The sequence below is a fragment of the Vanessa atalanta genome, chromosome 3 (genome assembly GCF_905147765.1).
Source record: "Vanessa atalanta chromosome 3, ilVanAtal1.2, whole genome shotgun sequence".
Taxonomy (NCBI): Eukaryota; Metazoa; Arthropoda; class Insecta; order Lepidoptera; family Nymphalidae; genus Vanessa; species Vanessa atalanta.
The window spans coordinates 147,771-168,341 of record NC_061873.1 but is presented as its reverse complement, the minus strand read 5'-3'; the positions used below and the strand labels follow the sequence as shown (position 1 = coordinate 168,341).

Below are 20,571 nucleotides of genomic sequence, written 5' to 3'. Positions count from 1 at the left end.
CATCAGTTTACAGAATTGTATTAAACGTAACGCTACCACCGGCTTGGAATTTAGATTAACACCGAGAAGAACCGACAAAGAACCCGGTAGTCATTCACCACACATAATAAATTATACGAAAGTGGCTGAATATTTCGGGACAAGGTAACTACATCACCCTCTTTACCAGTTTTCTGATGCACAGAATTTCGTGACAGATAACCCTAAATTTTTTTAGTAGCCTACTTCAGAATTTTCTCCTTCGAGATCTGCAGCCGCATAAGCTTGCCACCGGCAACGAGTCAGTTAATGAAAATAATACAACATTGAATAGGAGGTCACGAAGAAATATAACAATAGGCAGGGCTAATGTTTAAATATAATCAAAACATGTGAGTAGTCGAGGACTCAAAGCACGTGTCACGAATAAACGAACATACAAAGACACAAAGGGCTGCCTACAATCAGAGCACGCTACAACGGGCCGGACCTTTTTTAACAAGCGCTCTCCAAAATAAACATTCAAAGAACAATTAATATCGTAACCTTGAAAATTTTAGACGGACGCTCTTTAATTATGTAACCAGACGTCCCTCGCACGATTCACTGGCCGGTACTTAAGTTTTAGTTGAGAATCAGGGAGAAATCAGAATATATAACTACTTAATGAAACTTTAAAACGATGAAATTTGCGCAGGAATTTCTCATGAAACGTCGGTGAGCGCTAAGAAAGATTTTTTCAAAATCCATCTCCTTGGGGCGTTAAATGGGAAATGAAAGTTTATACAGGAGATCGCCTTTTATCAATGTATGAAATATGGAAATTGTTTTGGATTATATTTATGAGTAAAATGAAGTCAGTATAGGGTTTTTGAAAATTCACTCCCTTAAGAGGGTGAAATCGGGGATCAATACTTTGTATAGAAGTTCGCCTTTCCTCAATGTTAGAATTATGACAATCGGTCTTTAGGCTTCTGTTTATAAGTAAGCGACAGACGATTCAGCTCTTTAGCAAATTTATCCCAAAATTACGCTTAATATGGAAAGGAATGTATGTATTTGAGACATTTTTGAAATTCCAAATATGGATTTTGGTCTTTCATAAACTAATCAATCGTGTCAATCGGTATCAAACAATTTGTATTTATTGTAACAATCTGGGAGAGTAACTGCATACCGAAGATTTTACATTATTATGATAAAATATGAGAACTGCGTTCCTCCTACCATCCAACGATAAAGTAACACGCCCTTACCAAAATTCGTTTCATAATATTGAGTCTAAAGTATCTTATGTTACACTGAGACGTTTGTAACAAATAAATTAATATTGATACATCGCCGTGCCCTCAAACACACTAAATGGATGCTTATAATATTAAAACGTTTGAATCACCCAGACAAGACGATTCGGCTGACTAAGCTCCACAAACAAGCGTAATATAATTTCAAATTAAATTCTCTACGCACGATACGTGTTTTTGCCGACGAATATTTCTGTCGAATAAATTATAAGCTTGTAATTTTACGCGCATTAACCTTGCCCCGGGCGTCTCCTCGCGAGGACGTCCGGGATGGGCTGTTACGAGATGTGAATTATTGCCAGCGCTCGCTCAGGACGAATATGGGCAATTTTTTAAACAAATCACGGTTCCTGTTTTAATAAAAACCATGATATTGTTTTATTATTATGTTAATTATTACTGAAACAATTATTATGTATCGGTGGTTTACGTATCAAAACATAAAACAACAATACCTTTAGATATCAGTGTATTTTTTTAAATTTAATTTACAATGCAGTCGCCCATATTATACTCTACATATATACTAGTGGTCAGCTTTGCCTATAGACCTTAATATTATATGAAATACTAGCTGGTGCCCGCGATTCCGTTCGCGTAATTTTAAGCTTCAAAGGTGGAAGTATTATATGGTTGACATATCATATCATAAGATACACAATCTGTCGTGGCATTGTAGTTCCCAATAAGTATTTGTCTAACTACATAATGTATATCATTACACGATTACACGATATTACAGTAGTAGTAGTGCCGTCGGGATTAAAGCGTAAATTTTTTTGCAGAACACGTGACAAAGCCACATAAAGCTAGCCGTGTGCACTGGACTCGCTCAAAAGTAAACGAATCTTTTTTGGAATGACAAGGAACCGGGGCATAAACATAAAATCATCTCCGCCGCACCCGTTTATACTTGTAGAATATTTATTCAAACGCAAAGGGATAATTTAACACCAAACGAACTCTTAAAAAGGTTTTAACCTCATAACCCATAGTTCCATTAGTTCCATAACATCTCGATTTCAATAAAACAATACTTCAGTACAAATCAGTGAAAATCGCTTCCAAATCGGTTAAGCCGATTCCGAGATTAGCCGTAACAAACGAATAGATAAACAGGCAAACATTCATATGAATGTGATCTATTGTGTTGAAATGAAAATCTGTTCAGCCGTTAGAAAATCATCAGCTCTTTAATAGTCGATGAAGGGATCTGACTACCTTCCATATGTCCTATCGATTCGAAATGTTGTTTCCATGTTTCTTCGATTATATTGAAAGTGTATGGTAAGGTAACCATGACCTGATCATCCCATTGAAGATCATTAGCTCTTTAATAGTTGATTATACGTATAGATAATCTACTTCTTAAATTTGATCTAATAAAAAAAAATCATGTATCTCGTACCTGTATTACACTGGCTCACTAACCATTCAAACCGGAACAGCAGACAGCAAGATAAAGTCGGAACGAATACACCGTTAATATAATTTTGTATTTCGATTTAGGAACCTTTTATCCAATTGTACGCGGCTTTTAAAATGTCTCTTTTAATTTAAGCGAAACAAGAATCTTCGGGCGACCGGTTTTTGTTTGCGTTCGCCGACTTCATTAGCAGAAATAAAATGTAGCTCCTTGCGCCCACTCCGTACGTTTGTATTGTACCTTCAGATTACGAGTGAGAATTAAGGATCCGACAATCCTAAGCTAATTCATGTCTCATTATATTAAAAAAAAAAACGTTGAACAGATGACTGTTTTTCCAATGTAAAAATATATTGCACCGAATAGATAAATTGAAATAATACTGAGTTTCATGTACCTTAATTTGTTCTCTCGCTCGGCGATGAAGGAAAATATCGTGAGGACACCGTCATGAGTCGGATGGAATTTTGCCACATGACTAAGTCCACTAAGGCGCGTTAGACCGATTTTTGGATCTTTTTGTACAAAAATTCGTATCGAAAAGCAACATTTAGTATTTTATTTGATATAAAACACGAGAAATCTTTAAATAGTTTTAGAGAAACAACAGACTGTTACTTTTTGATTTTATATAACTAACTTATTATTATTAATTTTTTAGTAAAAAATGGACTTTTTGTGATTCTAATTATGATTAATCTATCAAAGTCGCATACCGCCACGCGCCCGGCCCACAACTGCTGCCTGTAGTGAACTTGCCTGAATCTTGAGTTCACTTATCTCTTCTAATAATAATTAGAGATCCTTTTGTTAGAAACGAGAAATAATCATTCCTTTAGAGCTGCGAGTCTTTGTCTGTGGAAGTGGCGCGCACAACACCGCTCGTAATGGAAGACCCTTTTGTGCAAATAATCATATTCTGTTAAACGTCCTTCCACGCTTGCAAGTTTATTCAATGGCAGCCTTTAGAAGCGCTTCCGTGTTTATAGTATAGTTTTATTGCAAGACGCAGGCGGCTGCGGCGATGGCGCATTCCACTAAACTAGAGCTGGCCTGTTCGAGTCTCCCGGCCTTAGGATTTATGATTATGAAGCGCTCAACTAGCCACCTGTATTTACTTAAATAAGTTGTAGGTGGCGAGAGAGATTAATTACGGCAATTTACTTTGCTAATTTATTAGTATAATAAAGGCTTCACTGTAATACAGCTGTTCCAACAAAAATATATTTATATCTTGCAACTTTAATTGTATTAATATCATAATATCTTGATGTTAATGTTACCGATAGATTTCAATTATGAATAATAAATGACTGTACTTGCACTTTATTTATATTACGAACGGCGATGACTCATTAAGTGCTTATAAATTTCGGCTTAAAATTACTTCGAGTCAAAATGGACTTTGAAAATAGAGTTATTGGTTGTTGATAGGTACTTTATATTTTTATCACTGGCAACATCTTCGCTAATGGTTAATTTTATAAAGGCAATAAGTGCTACCTTCACTGCGCCAGATATATTCATTATAAACTAACTTGTGTACATTGAAAATATATTTTAATAGCGTGTTTATAATTTCTAGGACCGACCACTGGCACACAACGCGACGGCGCGCGTCTTCCACAGCAACCAGAGCTTAGTGCTGCAGAAGGTGACACGGCACAGTAGCGGCCGCTACGCCTGCTCAGCTCTCAACGCAGAAGGCGAGACCGTCTCCAACGAGCTACATTTTCGCGTCAAATGTGAGCGATCAAACTATAACCATCTATTTATATCTTATTAAATGTTTAATCTTGAGTAAAAAACAAAAATGCAGATACAGTACACGTAGGTACGCATCATTAATGAGCAAAAACATGAACAACGGTTTATACAAGTTAACCTAAGTTTGCACACAAGAAATCGTAAAGCGCAGAGCATCAAACGATGAATATATTATCCCATATAATTCCCATGAATACTGCAAACAAAAGCGAATCCTTCTTCTCACGGAGTATCCAACAGCACGCTTATAATAAAATTATAAATATAATTGAAATGTTATTATTAAAGCCTATAATAAAGAACTAGGATCATGTCGTAACACTCCGACATGGATGACGATCAAAACCTCTGCTGAAGCCACCACCAGTCGAGTGATTCTAGAAATTCTTGATCAGTAGTAGAATCAGTAACAAACTTAGTAGACAGTAGTGGGTGAAGTTAATGAACGCTTGTATAAAATGCAGCTTACAAAAGCAACAGATCTTAATAATGTTATAAAGCAGCCAAATTACAACACACGCATAACTCCCTATTATATAAAGTTCGTATAATATTTTATATGTTAATAAAACATTTTGTGAGTTGCGCTAATGTATTTTCATCCAAATTTTCCGCTCATCCCACACCGTACCCGTACATCACGAATATAATGATTTACAACTGAGCTCGGAAATTCAGAATAACGGCCCGCGGCGCTCGGACGTCGTTCTTATTTGCTTGATGCACTCATATCCTGAATGCTAAAATACTTCTCAGAATTTTTATGTTTCGAAATTTAAATCGTGTTTCGACTTTACCGTTTGGGATAAGTGGACTCCTTTGAATGGAAAACTCACAACAGTTGGGTGTTTCCGGCCCTAAACTCGTTGAAAACAATCAGTCGTAGGCGGGAAATTATCCTGTGAACCGCTCTGTGGAATTAATGAACGGTGGGAGACCATCGGCCACACAAATTAAGAAGTAACAATTGCCAACCCGGAGCGGCACGCGCCTGCTTCTTGTGTTTCGGTCGTTTCGTCCAAACGGATAAGCTAATTTTAATTGCTCGGATCCTTGGATTCGACGAAAGTTGTTTTGCCCATTATAAGTTTTGACATAAATTAACACAAATTTTACTAAAATTAAAATCCTAAAAATAATTATTCATTATAAACGATATTCCAAAATAAATGGCGTTATCGATTTAAATTCATAGAAGTCAAGTGGAAATTTTCAAAAGAAATTAAAAATGTCACAAAGAGTAAAATTTACGCTTCTCGGTATAATTTCACGGTTCTGGCTGCGATGGATTAATTAGAAAGTAATTTGCTGACAAAAAACATAGCCCGCATACCACTGAGCAACAGCCGTTACCCTTAATCTCGTCTTCCTGTACAATGGCCACCTGAGTGTTAATGTCGGTTAATTAAATTTTTTTCTATAACGTCATCTTCGCAAAGGAATTCTAAACAATAGTCTGTTACGGAGCTCGGCCGTGGATTCGGCGGAGGTGATTAAGCGCTCGGCGTTACTGAAGTATAAATAAGGGACATAAATCGTGAAGCGTTTTCTTGGCCAGCACTAGACAGCGCAGGTGAGCGTGTGTTGTTTGGCGCACCGTCGTGCTCACAAAAATCTTGAGCATTCATAAAATAGTGAAATGTGAAAACTTAAGACAGGCAGGGGAATTGGCAAATAGACCACTTATTATAATCGGTTCGGTCCGCACAAATAAATTGGTGCGATGAGATACGAGTATACTACTCTTAACACAGTCCGTGTCACTCTGAGCACAATAATGATGGAATAATTGCTGTTATATTATTTACTCAGAAAAGCCTGCACTGTCTCATCAGTATCAAACTCAGTGAAACTAAAATAGTGATACTTTCATTAAGCTATTATTTCTTATTAAAATGTTAGCTAATTCAAATTGTCACTTTACACAAACCATAATTATAACGAATTTGATTTCTGACTTACTGTAGTAAATTTCGGCGCCTAGTAAAGGTGCGTACACATTAACACCGCCCTGCATTGCGGCCGTTTCATTATTAATCGGGCCGAGCCGCAGCGACATAATTGCTCCTTGCCCTAATTTGTAACTCGTAACGCTTCTCCCAACACTCCTCTATATACGAGACAAGGTCATCAGGAATAGTAATCTATTATTAATTACAATTAATTTACGAAAATGATATATATATATATATAGAGTTTAAAGTACTACTTTTAATTCCCCCTACCTTTCACCTAAAGCTGAGATGGAGTTAATGGTTTGAACACGTGAATCTCAACCGAAGATAGCGGGATAAAATCAGGCCCAGCGTCTCACATTTTACAAGCGTATTTTAAATGAATATCTAAGAGAAACCAGCATGTATTAAATGCAAATCTACCTATACCTCTATAGTAATATGTATCCACTTAGAGGAGAAGTTTTGGCTCAGCAATGGTATCATTTATAGGCTGTTTCTCTAGTCTTGATATTTATAATTACTAATTTTAGTCTTGGCCGACCATGATCTCCATGAAATAATGTATGCTTTTCCTGGGTGTTTGATAGATTGGTAATAAAATGACAGCTACAACATCGGAATTCATAGATTAGGGAAACTGATATCCAAATTATTGCTTTGAAATCTTGAATGAGATATTTATCTTAATAATTATATTAACAAGGAAAAGAAGCATATGTGATATAATGTGACTTGCGACTCAATTGAAGCACTTAAATCGTAAGCGATTACGTAACGTGACGAGAAGAACAAGAAGTCCTTAATGATCCGGTCAAAGAACGAAACAACGCAAGGTCGCATGCTCGACGCTCGTCGGTCGGTCGCCGTCGGGGACGGGCACCTAATGCACTGCTCTGATACCGCTTGCATGTCGCCCTCCATTTAATACCGGGTCGTCTCGCACCCCACTTATGCACACTCAACGAAAAAAACCCGAGCGAAAAAAGTCCCTGAAACTAACGCGCCAGTTACTAGAATCGCTTACACAGATTATTACTTTAATATTCGTGGCGATCGGCCCAAGTTCGGTTCCAATTTACTTGATAGTTTCGCTATCGCTGGCCCACCTCAATCGCGGCGAGTCTCCGTTTCAATCTGCGGAAGCGGTGGCTATTACAGATATTGTTAAATTGAGATCCGAATACGATAATGTAGCCTCATTTTCTCTGGAGGAATCAAATGACAATTGACACGTAGCTAGACATTATAACGAACTTTGCTCATGAGGGACACGTTGCCATTTTATTAGAGGGAAGGACGTTCAGATAAGGAAAAACAACCATTTATAAAATACCTTGCTGCTCTCAAAACAATAAAAAATATATTTAAGCTAATACAAAACAACAGTAACAACAGTGACAACAGTACAATTAATGTATGGAACGATATTAATACAATATACTAGGATAAAGTTTTTTGGAGTTTCTGGAGGAAGCGTATGTTTTCAATATATTCCTTGTTTTTCAGATGCACCATCTTGTCGCAGTGGTGGCGTGTCTGTGGTGGGCGCTGCACGCGGCGAGTCGGTGGTCATCGTATGCGAAGTGGACGCAGATCCTCCCGCGGCAGTCTTCAAATGGAAGTTTAACAACTCAGGCGAAACGCTCGACGTCGCAGCAGACAGATACACGTCTAATGGCAGTGCTTCCAGTCTAAAGTAAGTTTAAGTTTTATTAAAAAATAAAATGAAGGCGCAATTTTCTTTGCCTAGTTATATGTTAAATCATTCTGAGATGTAAAAAGTCAGTTAAAATCCGATTCCATGAAAAGCCTGCTCATGCAAATCCTTTGCAATTGAACAAGTTTGTCGAAATGAAAAGTTTAATCAGCGTGAATGTTTGTTATTCACTGATTCAGAATTGAATTTCAAGCTTGTCAATTACACAATCAAAAAGGAAAAATGACCATCGACGAATAAATGAGGCTAATTTACGTTCAAACTTTGATTTGTGTTGACGTTTTTGCATTCTATATTCCTTCTAAATTGTTGTCTTTAAACAGGATATTGCAAATTGAACTAAAACTTGAAATCTGTGTGTATAAGTCTTAGTGAATTAATTTCCTTCTGTAAGATATACGCCAGTGGCGGACTTGGACTACGGCACGCTGTCGTGTGCAGCCTCTAACGAAGTCGGCTCCCAGCTAGCACCCTGCGTCTTTCAAATGGTCGCTGCCGGTACGCTGTCCTTTTATAATTATTTAATTAGTTTGCAACTATTTATTAATTAATATTTTTTTATAACATATAGGTAGGAAAACTGGCAAATAAGCTCCTGATGGCACCTCTACGCATAGACTAGTACTGTGAGGAAAATCAATCATTCCTTACATTACTAATATCCCATCAAGCTTGTGCCAACCACTGGCTCACTCACTCTTCAAACCGGTACATATAACATGCACAAGCGATAATGAATATCCGTTGCATTTATCATAATTTATGCATATTGCATAGACAAAATGCTCCTAAAAACATACGAAACCATTCTATTTACATATATAAATAGTGATGACGGAGTAAAGTTCGGAGGCGGCATTAGTAGTATATAGCTGCTAAATACCGATCTTCGTATTGAAGTGTGCTATGCGAACTGAAGAAGAACATCGCATTTTTATAAAAAGATGTAAGCTGAGATAAGGAGTCGGGCCACAATGTGATAAATTTTTACGACTTGAGATATTTATTATGATCCAAAACCTCTCGATATCGCCTCTCCGTATACGCTTCTAGAACGCCACATCTCGTGTTTCCATATAAGTAGTATAATATCTAATATTTTATTCTATGTTTTTCTATAGGAAAACCACATGCGCCAAGAAATTGCACGTTATGGAATCAAACATCAGATTCAGTGGAAGTGTCATGTGTGGCGGGGTTCGACGGTGGCCTGCCGCAGCACTTTCTACTCGAAGTTTACTCTGGAGATGACAACAAGCCCAGGTAAGAAACTATTCCACCTGAAGTAATCTAAACTATTTAATCCAAACTCACGCAAATAAGGGTGACGTGATGGTTAACCCTTTCACAGTTCGGAGTCACTCACATCTTCCAAATTTATCACATGCGATTTCGAAAAAAAATCTTTAACTACCTACAGAGTCATTTCAAATAATAAGTCCACGCTTTTTATCTTGAATACAATCTTTTAGGTATTGATTCTATGAGCCTTCTATTTTTATTAATCAAGTTAAAACTAACTATGGAATTTTAATATAGAAACGAAGTATGATCTGACGTCTTTTTAAAACCATTTATTCGAGCTTGATTCTACTATTTATAATATACATAAATGATCATAAGTGACGTTTAATTACTTTAAAATCTTCCGGGGAGAGCCGACGACGTCATTTTAATTACATCATCTTACCCACAAACTGGGCTAATGAAGAGCTCCTCTTCGCCTAATCATACCACTCGGGTTCTCCGCTCGCAATAAAAAGCAACATTTTACTAATAAGCGGCGCCGTGTGGAGCTCGCGGGAGAGTGGCGATAGGGTGGGACCGGGTGTTCAGGGGTGGCATTGTTTTTAATATTGCAGAGGCAATCTGCTCACGCAGCCTGCTCTCTGGCGTGCCTGGACTGTGTGACGCGCTCCGATGTGAAGAGTCGTGATCTTATGGGCCATGTACTCTATAGCTACACGCAAACTATAATAATCATAAGGTTGTTTGTTTGAAAGTAATTCGAATAATATATTGTGCCCACCTTCAATTGTTAGGGAGTACCTTTCTTTACAGTAACTTTTTTTTAACATAAGAATTATTTACATTAAGTTCTTAAATATATGCAAATATGAATTAAAAATAGTTATTGTATAAATCTTAACCACGTGGAATGGTGGCAAGAATGCTTTCTTTCTTTTGGATTATATTTTGGCTATAATTTAATTTCCAACATCCGTTTAACAGCTCGAGTAATTCTTCAAAGAACGTGTTCTTCGAAATAATAATTTCTCATCGTCGTAACGTCTCATGTTTACCCCTGGCACGTGTTAATGTATTTTTTATGTAATACTTGCATGTGATGTAATATTTCATAATTAGTTATACGAGTACGAGCTCGTTAAACTCGGAAGTGCGCTCATTATACATTAACTACAGCCGGTAACGCGATTATCGCGATACGCACTCGTCAGGCGGACGTCGCCTTTTCTACGGCGTGATATTGTTTATTATTACTTTACAAAACTGCTAATCGTTAAAGATAATTGTTTCTTATGAGCTTCCTTGAGGGTTTAAATTGTTGAAAATTAGACATATATATTCTCAATATAGACACCAGTAATTATTTCTCTTCTTTCTCTATAAATACTGGCACTGCTAGAAATATGCGTTACTACTTACATCGTCATCGCCTAGACAACAACATTATCTAAGATATAAAGATTAATATCTACGATCTAAGATATGTGCCTGCAAAAAATGAAACTCTCAAAATTAGTAATGATAATTACCAAACCCAACACCAAGGTGGTGTTTAAAATGCAATTCTTGCCGCTCTATACAAAGATAATACAAGAGCCTCCTCGGAGGTAATAATGTGAAAAAGGGTTTCGTCTAATTCAGGATATAATACGAGCCGCGACAATAGGAGGGAGGCGGACAATGGCCGCTAACGAGGCTTTAGATCCGAGCCAGCCTTATCTTTCTCTTGTAAAAATTCAGCTATAAATTTCCCGGGTCAAGTAGGCCCTGCCCTTGTCTGCTTGGTACATTTATAATCCGCTTCCAACTGGTTTGTTGTAAAGAAAAGCTTAAAGATTTACCGTTAATTGATATGCTACTTAACGGCTGTCGAGATAATAATATGGTTGGTATAAAAATGATTCATTAATCGAACCACATCGACCTAAAAAATTATCTTGCAAATAAAATCAGTATAAAAGTATCATGTACTTTTCGAATCGAAAATCTCGTGATGTAATCTGGGCAAGCAGTTTGTTGATTGTTCAGGTCGTGCTCTGCCTTTGCCTTACTCATACATTCACACATTAGACGAAGCGATATTTTTATGTAATAAAACTAATAAATTACATTTGTAATCTAAGCAGCATTTAAATTGGCTCTTTGGGATCTTCGATTACCATTAAGAGACTTCGAAAAATCGTATACAATTTATTACATAATGGAGCGTAAGTGGAGTACGCGGCGCGCCGGATATACATATTACATTTTATTATTGTATTTCGAAAAATGCTGATATAATGTTGGAAGTGAACCTTCATTTGCATTATATACATAATATTTACATAAAGGGAACAATCGTTTCGTTTCATACATTAATAAAATTATTTTATTGTGGTAATATAACGAATGTGTAAGTTAACCTCTATTTTCAAACACAAAAATTAACACTATCATAGATTTTACAAGTTATATACCAGAACAGATAGATTACGACATCATTTAAATGCGAAAATCAATAAAAAAAATCCTTTCTTATGCAGAATATGCTAAAATATAAAGTAAGTCGAAATATATATTGGGTTTATCAGAGTTTCCAAACAATTTTTGCCAAATTATTGTGCTTGAGGAAATATTAGCAAATCGTGTTTCTATATGAAACTTCCCGTCCTAATAACGAGCTCTAAGAAATAAGGTTTTATCTACTAAAATAATAATGCAGTGAAATTGCTCATTGAGCATTTTATGCGTTCATAACGTTTTGGAACAATAAACTCATCGTGTATTGAAGATCGGATTTATGCTTGTTGAATAATCGAGTAGTGCGTTTAACGTCACATCGGTCAGTCGGAAAAGATATATGCACTTGGGTTTGTGGATACCCTTATGTACTGGGTCTCATGTCTTGTATAGTTGGCTTTTTATTTTTCGTGAATAGCAACTAAATGACGGACCGAATGGATTTAAGATTCGCTTTTTGTAACCAAATTTTTAAAGAATCCGTGTCGCCTCACCACATATCAAAATATCTTCAAGTTTGAAGATATTTAGATATTGTTTAGATAAAAAGTAGTTATTTTTGATACAAAGTGTAATATTCAAGAAATCTTTGAGGTACTTTACAAATCATAACCCCACGTACACTCATGAGAGATAACTTAAAATATTAATATAATTTTCGTATACGTGATTAAAAGTTTATCATTGGTTAAAATACACAAACTCCACACATTTACGTGATAAAACGCGTATTTATCGCGTTTCAACATTGTAAATTTGTTTTTCCTAAGTAACAAACGTCGTATGTGTGGCTCGTGCGGTACATTAGCGAGGCGCCGTCTCCAGGGAGCCGGCGACCACTCTCCCTGTCCAAATGTTTCCCAACGACCTCTAGAATTACCCTAATTCTTGGTAATAAACAAAACTTCACCATGTAATTTGCGCCACCGACACACCGCCCGCCAATGAAAGAAGTCATGAATGTTACTCAGTACGTACACATAGTGGTAATAATAATAGTAATAAAGATGTACTTACGGTGGAGTTAACTTTGTGTAGAGAAACAATAGTTTAGGACTTGTAACGGAGCCGTGAATTAAAGTTTAATAAGTTTCTATTTCGAGTGTGTTTATTGGCTCTGCGTTCACGTCCCATGTTACTGAATGCCCTTTTGGATGAAGGTCTTTCCCGCACTTCTTCTTTCTTTAGCAGAGCGTGCTCGCGTTGTTTGACTAAGTATTTGGCGTATTCAAAAATATTACAAACATGTGAAACGAACACTCAAGTAAATCAAATATGAAGATATGTGTACACATTCAAGAAATACTGAATGCAAAAGCATTGTAACTGATCATAATATACACCATCCATACAATACCATCAATTATTAAAGATGATTTCAACAATGGGAACTACTTATACGATAACTTAAGAGAAAAATAAGTAGTTGTCGTTTATGAATTTTATGTATGTTACATGTATCTTTAAATTATTCATAGATAACAATTAAACTCTTATCTGAAATTATAAACAGGTTTTGAATTTGCTTACGGGTTGAATTAGATTCAAATTCATTTTATTAGTGTCACCGAGAAACGAAAATGGTACTTCTATAAAAAAATATCTTTGTATATTTTTTATGTCAAGCTAATTCGCTTTACCTCATAAATATTTATTGGAATACCATTTCGCCCAACGCTTACGACACATGGGGCCCACCAAAACCAAGGGGCGAATATGTCTGTCGTCCTTGAAATGACCTGGCTGAAAAACAGTTGCGTTTATATTTTTGGATATAAAAACGATTATTCAAATAATACTACATACCTTGTATTCCTCTTATTCTGTAAAATTAATCATTTAGATATAAACCCATTGTATGTAAAATTGATGTATGTACAATGATAAAATTAGAAAAAGGATTACGATTGATCGCATGGCGAATGAAATTTTGATATTTAACGCAACTGCAAGACACTGTTTTGTCTGTAATATTATTCTAAATAGTATGAATGTCTAGGGTCAACCTGACGTCAGAGGACCCGATATGGACGGTGCGCGGACTGGAGTGGGAGGTGCGCTTCCGACTGGTCGCAGTCGCCGTCAACAGTAAAGGTCGCTCGTCGGCCGCCAGACTCGACGATCTGCTCTTCCCTGATCCTGAAAAAAGAACAGGTACGGTTATTATTTGTTAAATTAATATTTTTAGGTCTAAGATTTAACAAACTGCAATACCCTAGATTCTATTTTGAAATAAATGGATAAAACGGTTTGATTCCTTTTCGTTTGCAGTTTATAGTTAGAGCCGGGTTAGACTTTGTCACGGGTCATCAATCAACTAACCAACCCACAGTGTGGCAACGTGGTAGAATCAACTCCAAACCCTTTTCTTCCTTCCCTTCTATAAACCCTTCTATATACTTAAGTCATAAGAAGATGCCTTGACACTTATTATGAAATATTACACATTTTGTCATGAGTTCAGTAAATCAGAGATAATCTTTTGCGCCATAATAAGATATGAAGCGATCGTATTACTTGTTTCCCCAAATCACTAACCGAAACTCAATTTGTGTCTAAGTCTGCGTCCCGCGGGAGCGAGCGGCCTAGTAAGTGTCGGCGCGGCGCCCGACTTATCCGGCACATTATTAGCCGAGCAAAACATTAGGCCAAATACAGTAACGAGGAAAAGTGGCCGAAACGTTTGGTAGATTTGACGCCGGCCTCGAGCATGATCCTCAACATTATGATGGCTGCGACCGCAATAAAGGATTTCGCACTGCCTCGAGACCTCGATAAACGACTTTTACATTTGTCTCTTTGAGGATTCAATTGATGTCGCGGAAAATAGGGTGTCGAGTTATCGTTACAAAAGATGACTTGGATTTGCTTACAAATTTGGTGAATATATACGACGTAGCCATACAATTGGCGATTAAGGAAATACTTACATCGGCAAATAATAAAAACATTCACATTGATCTTATTAAAGACATTATTCACTTCGTGGTAAAGTCACTTAACTCTATTATGAGCATGTTTTTGTAAGGGTTACTTATCCACAACATAATTTTGAATCGTTACATCATTACGTTATGTAACCAGATAAAGAGAAAATCGGCTTTCTCACAAACAAATAAAAAATGAATTGAATAACTACAACTCGTATATGACTAGTTTGTTTTTAAATTACTAGTATAATCTAATCTATCCAAACTTTGCTGTCAGTGCCAAAATTCAAATGTATTTTCTTCGTTACAAAGAAAAAAATCATAAATATATGATGATTACTCCGTATTCGTTTTAACTACATATAATATTCTTTTACAGTAAATTTTAATTGTTTGCATATATTGTATGATAGCGGTAGATCCCGCGCCACGGAGTTACATTATAATGTATATATTTGTATATTATTATTTTTTACTTTCCATATATCTATTTTCATATTTCATATATCAGCAACCACCGTTTTCAAACGTTAACGACAGGCCGTGCTGGGTCTATTAACCAAATAAATAGCTTCCAAAAATTAACCGAGCAAAGCCGAGATCTTTTTATCGGAAGACCCATTAGCTGGCGCGCAAAGAGCGATAGGAAAAAATTAGGTACAAGGAAACCCTGCGGATGGCTCCTTACCGGCACCGAACTCCGCTGCAGCCTTAAGATAATCCCATTTTAATTAAGGCTCGCCCTGGATCCTACGCCAGATTAATCAAGAGCCCCTCTTAATGTCTCGGTCGAGATTCGCTTCTCAACTACATCTGCCCTTAACTTTGACTTAGATACATTATGTTACCATTCCATTCCGTTATGAAGTTTATCCTTGACGTCAAATATCGTCTTTGCGGCGATTATATCATGTCATTATGTACTAGATCGCTCACAGGCTTATGTCATTTTACGAGCTATGAACTGAAACCCAATTATTTTCGGGAAACCTTTTTAGTTGCCCAAATATCTAATACCCTTTATCGTTTGTTGAATGGAAGACGTTATGAGAAAAAAAATATTTTCGTGACTAACAAAGTCGCGTCTTAAGAGCCTAACAATGTATTCTAAATGTTAGTAAGCGGAAGGTCAGTGGGTCAGGTTTATTTATACGAATATGAACACCGTTTGTTCTTGTTCAGTTAGAGTGACAAGTTAACTTAAGTCGAGCGAACGAAATCTGAATAAAAATGTTCAACGTCGCTAAAAGGAACACGAAATCATCGACCCGGTTGATATTTTACCAAAATATGTGGAAAAAAATGTTTCATCAGTCACGTGACGAAATCACTCGAAAAACTAACATTCGGGCCGTCGAACCTTTAATTTCTCGCCTGAGAGGGCCGCAACTTACGAAAAGGTTTTTAATATCAGCCGTTTGATCGCGTTTAGCCGTTTAGTCGTCTCATGGGTGCTGGTGCGACTAAATTGATATCAATGTTATTACAAAAGTATTTATAACCTCGGAGGAACACTCTCAGCACTAAACCTTTCCAAATCATTTACTTCCTTTTGTTTTATCTTTTGTCTTATGTTATTTTTATGAGCTTTATATTCCACGAGTAACTAAAATGAGTATAATGTTTAAATATCAGTGAAAATAATAATCATAGGTTGTGCTACATGTACAAGAGACAGAATTTAACGTGACATTCGTTAAAAAATATTAGATATATTTAATGACTAAAAAAAGCGTTATAACTGTTGAGAGATCAAGAATCGAAAGCGAATAAAAATATTTTTTAAGTGCACAGACTGTGTGGGTATTAATAGTTGTAGTTAACGTTAACCTTGTATTCCTAAGCTGAATGTTGTTGCTACCTTAAAATTAATTTAGTTTTAAAATATATATTAAATAAGTCTCTCTAAAACTAACACCGCAATAATAATTATATATCGGGAATAAACAAAATTTAATAAACCCGAATTTAGTCCTTCGAAGGTTCAAATGATAAATAACAAAACGTTTCTTGGAAGTGTACACAGCATCCGGTCCGAATAGCTAGTAATATGGCAATACATTTATGCTAATACCGAACAAAGCTTCAAACCACTATACAAGGCACTTGAACTCCTGAAGGAGATTCCTCGGGATATTGACTTTACAGCAAAGACGATAACATTACCATCAAGCGAGCGTGTATTGAAAATTTCATTCAAACGTTCCAGATATTGTTTAAAGCTTTTTAGAACAGAATAAGTAAACTATTTTGATTTGGTTAGTAGAATATTTTAACTTTGCCTATTAATTGATTTCAATCTTATATAAAAAAAGCTTATTATAGAATTATATAAAAATATATAAATAATAAAAAAACCTGGAGTTCGTATTCATAAATTGTCCAAGTATTTCCATTGTCTGGGCAAGTACATACCATTCGTCCCATAAAAATAAATAAATGTCTATGTGGTGGTGACCACGTAGCATCGGACTCATTCGCTCGTCTGACTTTCAAAAAAGAATCTATATTTCAGTACCGGTGATAGCATTACTTTTTGTACTTAATCCTGTTACATGATAGCCGAGTCGAACAATTTTTTTTTATTTTGCAATTGACGTGATAGTTAGATTTACAAAATCATACAAAATTTAATAAAGTTACTTGAACGGAATACGGTTGTTTATACAAGTAATAAAGGATTGAGTGCGTCGAAGCGAGTTGCAAGTCCAAGGTATACGGGCGGATGCGGAGCGCTGGCGGCTCGTACAAACAGACGGTAATAATTTTTGAAGGAAATTGAAAACAAACAGATCGATCCAAGTATTAGTTAGCTTGAATGTTTAGAGAGCGTCCTCAGAAATGTAACGAATATCTTTGCCTCGCCCCCAAGCAAAGCGTATTTAATGAGAACTCGTCCGTTGCAGAAACACAAACTGTAATTCTGGAATATTTATTGCATAAATAAATAGTATTTGTACAAATAATGTTTGTTGTTTTGACCAATTACGGCCACGGTGCCCAGTCTTAATGAAGACCAGCTCCGCGAGGCATATTGCAGTTCACAGGTGTGGGCGCGTAATAGAGCCATACAGAGAGTCTCACTGTCAAAATCCCACATCTAACCCAAGGGCTCCTTTTTATTTTAGACTTTGGAGAATATTCCACCATAGTGTTCTATTACAGGTAGTCTGTATATTCTCTAACGTTCGTCCTTCACAATGTAGAAATATTGTAATCAAATGCTGCTTAAAATTAAAGTAAAGTAAAACAGCGATCCATAAACGTCCCTGGTCTATTCTAAAACGACCTCCTTGTTGTCTTGTGTTCACAATTAAAACTTACGAAACTTCGAGAAGCTGGATTTACATCGGGCTTTATGTACTCCTACTGAAACTCTTATCCCAACTGTCGTTGTCGTCCATCGTGAACACTTTGATTAACTTCTCATCTGCACTTATAAATGGTAATGCTGTACTTTTAAATATACTTTCAAATTCAAAAAGCTGAGAAACACTTAATTAAGGACACGCTATATATGTATAAAGAGATCATTTCGAGCATAAAAATATAAAATGTACTTTACGGTATATATATATGGGCCACATAAACCTGTCTTGAATGTTAATGTATTGAAAATGTAATTTTTATTTATCTAATTTAAAATAGTCAGAAGTAAACATTACTTGAAACATCCTATTGCTGGACCTTGGTAAGTAAATGGTTTACAAAGGATACCATCACCCAACATCATCACAATTTGTCGGATATTCTTATGAAGATAGTTTCAATGTACGCAAGCTTTCTCACGATATTTTCCTATTCATACGAGCACGAGATAAATTTATTATGAACACAAACTAAGCGCATAAAACTTTATGGGTTCTTGCATGATTTAGAACTAAATGTATTCAAGTACAATTTGCGTATTTAATATACCTTACCGGGTACAAAGTTATTTCAGTTTTAATTTCTACGCAAAACAGGATATCGTTGGACTTAAACAGACTACATCTAAAACAAACACAAGCTCGATCCTATATTTAGACGTCTAGTCTCAGTCGTCTCAGAGGTATGCACTTGGTTGATCCGACTACATCACTAGTCTCTCTGAGATCCTGTAATGTATGTAAATAGAGCGGGACGTCAAATCGGAGAGCGGTACGAGGCCGACACGGGACGTCCTGATAAAGCGCGGGATTCCGGAACGTAGCTGAGAAATGTATCGAGACCTGAATTTCGGTCTTATGATAAACATAACTCGACCCACAATACAAGCGCTACATGAAGACCTCGTTTTTAATATATATAAATGATTTTAATAAACATGAAATATAAATATACATACCATACATGTATACTAGCTGCTCGGCTGTACTGTGTCTTTCAATCCACATGCATTAAATGTTAAAACTAACAAAACGAAGGACTATTTCTCGTGTACAGAAGTGATAATAAACATTACATTAAACTTTATGATTTTCATCAAAGAACAAAAAAGAAACTTTCTAATTAGAAACATTATCTATAAATAAATTCAACCTTACAAGTTTTGTAATTTGAACGATTAGTTTCGGAATTATGTTTATAATATTATTTTAAAGTTATATTTGCTTGTGTAAATAATACGTTAGGCCGCAACTGAACAAAGTCTATAACATAATATAATTGGATTTAACGTCGGAAAAGGTGATCATTAACTAATCGTTTTAATTTTGGTTGAAAATACTTTGATTTTATTTGTTCTGATTTATTTTGATTACATGTGACGTAGATATCATCATTTCAGTACGTCGCATGTATTCAGAATAAAAAGAAGGAGGGTAGAGCACTGGATACACCTATGCGAACAATTGACTGAAGTCTAGTTATTTCACTTTGTATAATATTTCACAGGCACGACGTCGCCGTCATTACAGTTAACAAGCTGTTCTCGGTTGTTCTATGGCATCACGACATTTGATTTTGTTAAGTTCGAAGAATGAGTTTCACTAGATCGTACATAAATGTATTTCTTCGGAGGTTCAGTTTTTATTAAGAAGTTTACGGGTGCTTTATATATACGTATATATACGTGTTGTGTAGGAGGAGACTTAACTCGGCAACCCTCGATGTCCTTCGCATTAATGCTTAATGAAGGTAGAGCTGCCACACGTCGTGGAGCGCGACCGAAAACAAAGCAGTTAATAACTTTACAGTGTTCCATTAAACATGAATGCCAGAGTCCGTACTAGTTATAATTCGCTCACAACGATTAATTCTATCATTAAATATGTATTACGTGACAAGGACTAGGATTTTATAAGAAATAAATCGTTGTTCTGTAATACAAACGTAATCTATGTAAATTGTGAGCTTAAAAATCAATGAACTTGCAAATTCGCTCTCTGTTGAAGAGATTTTTTAATGATAAAAGGAAGCCGGGCGAACGAATGGGCCACCTGATGGTGGGAGGGAGTTCAATGAAAAATTAAATTAGAGTATTTTCAAGATGAAAGTGGTAATGTTAATATTACTTGTAGATTCAGTCACTAGCGTTACTTTGGTGATGAGTACGTCTCTCATTAGCAATATTATCAATTAGTCCCGAGTACGTCCCCACTGTACCCATGACATACATTATACTCATTTGCGAGATAAGTTACTAGCTTTGTTGATCTAGTGGCCGCTTAACTCAAACTCCTGGTTGGTTAAAACTTTCAATTATTCATTCCAGTCTAGATCGAAAGCGTACGATGCCTAGTATTCTGCACCGATTTCTCAA

At 36.1% G+C, this 20,571-nt stretch overlaps 1 protein-coding gene across 1 annotated transcript in view; it reads left to right on the top strand.

Annotated features, from left to right (window-relative positions):
• LOC125077380 (nephrin) overlaps positions 1 to 20,571 on the top strand; it is a 393,621-nt gene that overhangs the window by 344,765 nt on the left and 28,285 nt on the right. Inside the window, exons 10-14 of the mRNA XM_047689307.1 lie at positions 4,295 to 4,454; positions 7,941 to 8,130; positions 8,546 to 8,649; positions 9,273 to 9,414; positions 13,898 to 14,052. Coding sequence (XP_047545263.1) covers positions 4,295 to 4,454; positions 7,941 to 8,130; positions 8,546 to 8,649; positions 9,273 to 9,414; positions 13,898 to 14,052 — 751 coding nt within the window. The remainder of the gene's footprint in view (positions 1 to 4,294; positions 4,455 to 7,940; positions 8,131 to 8,545; positions 8,650 to 9,272; positions 9,415 to 13,897; positions 14,053 to 20,571) is intronic.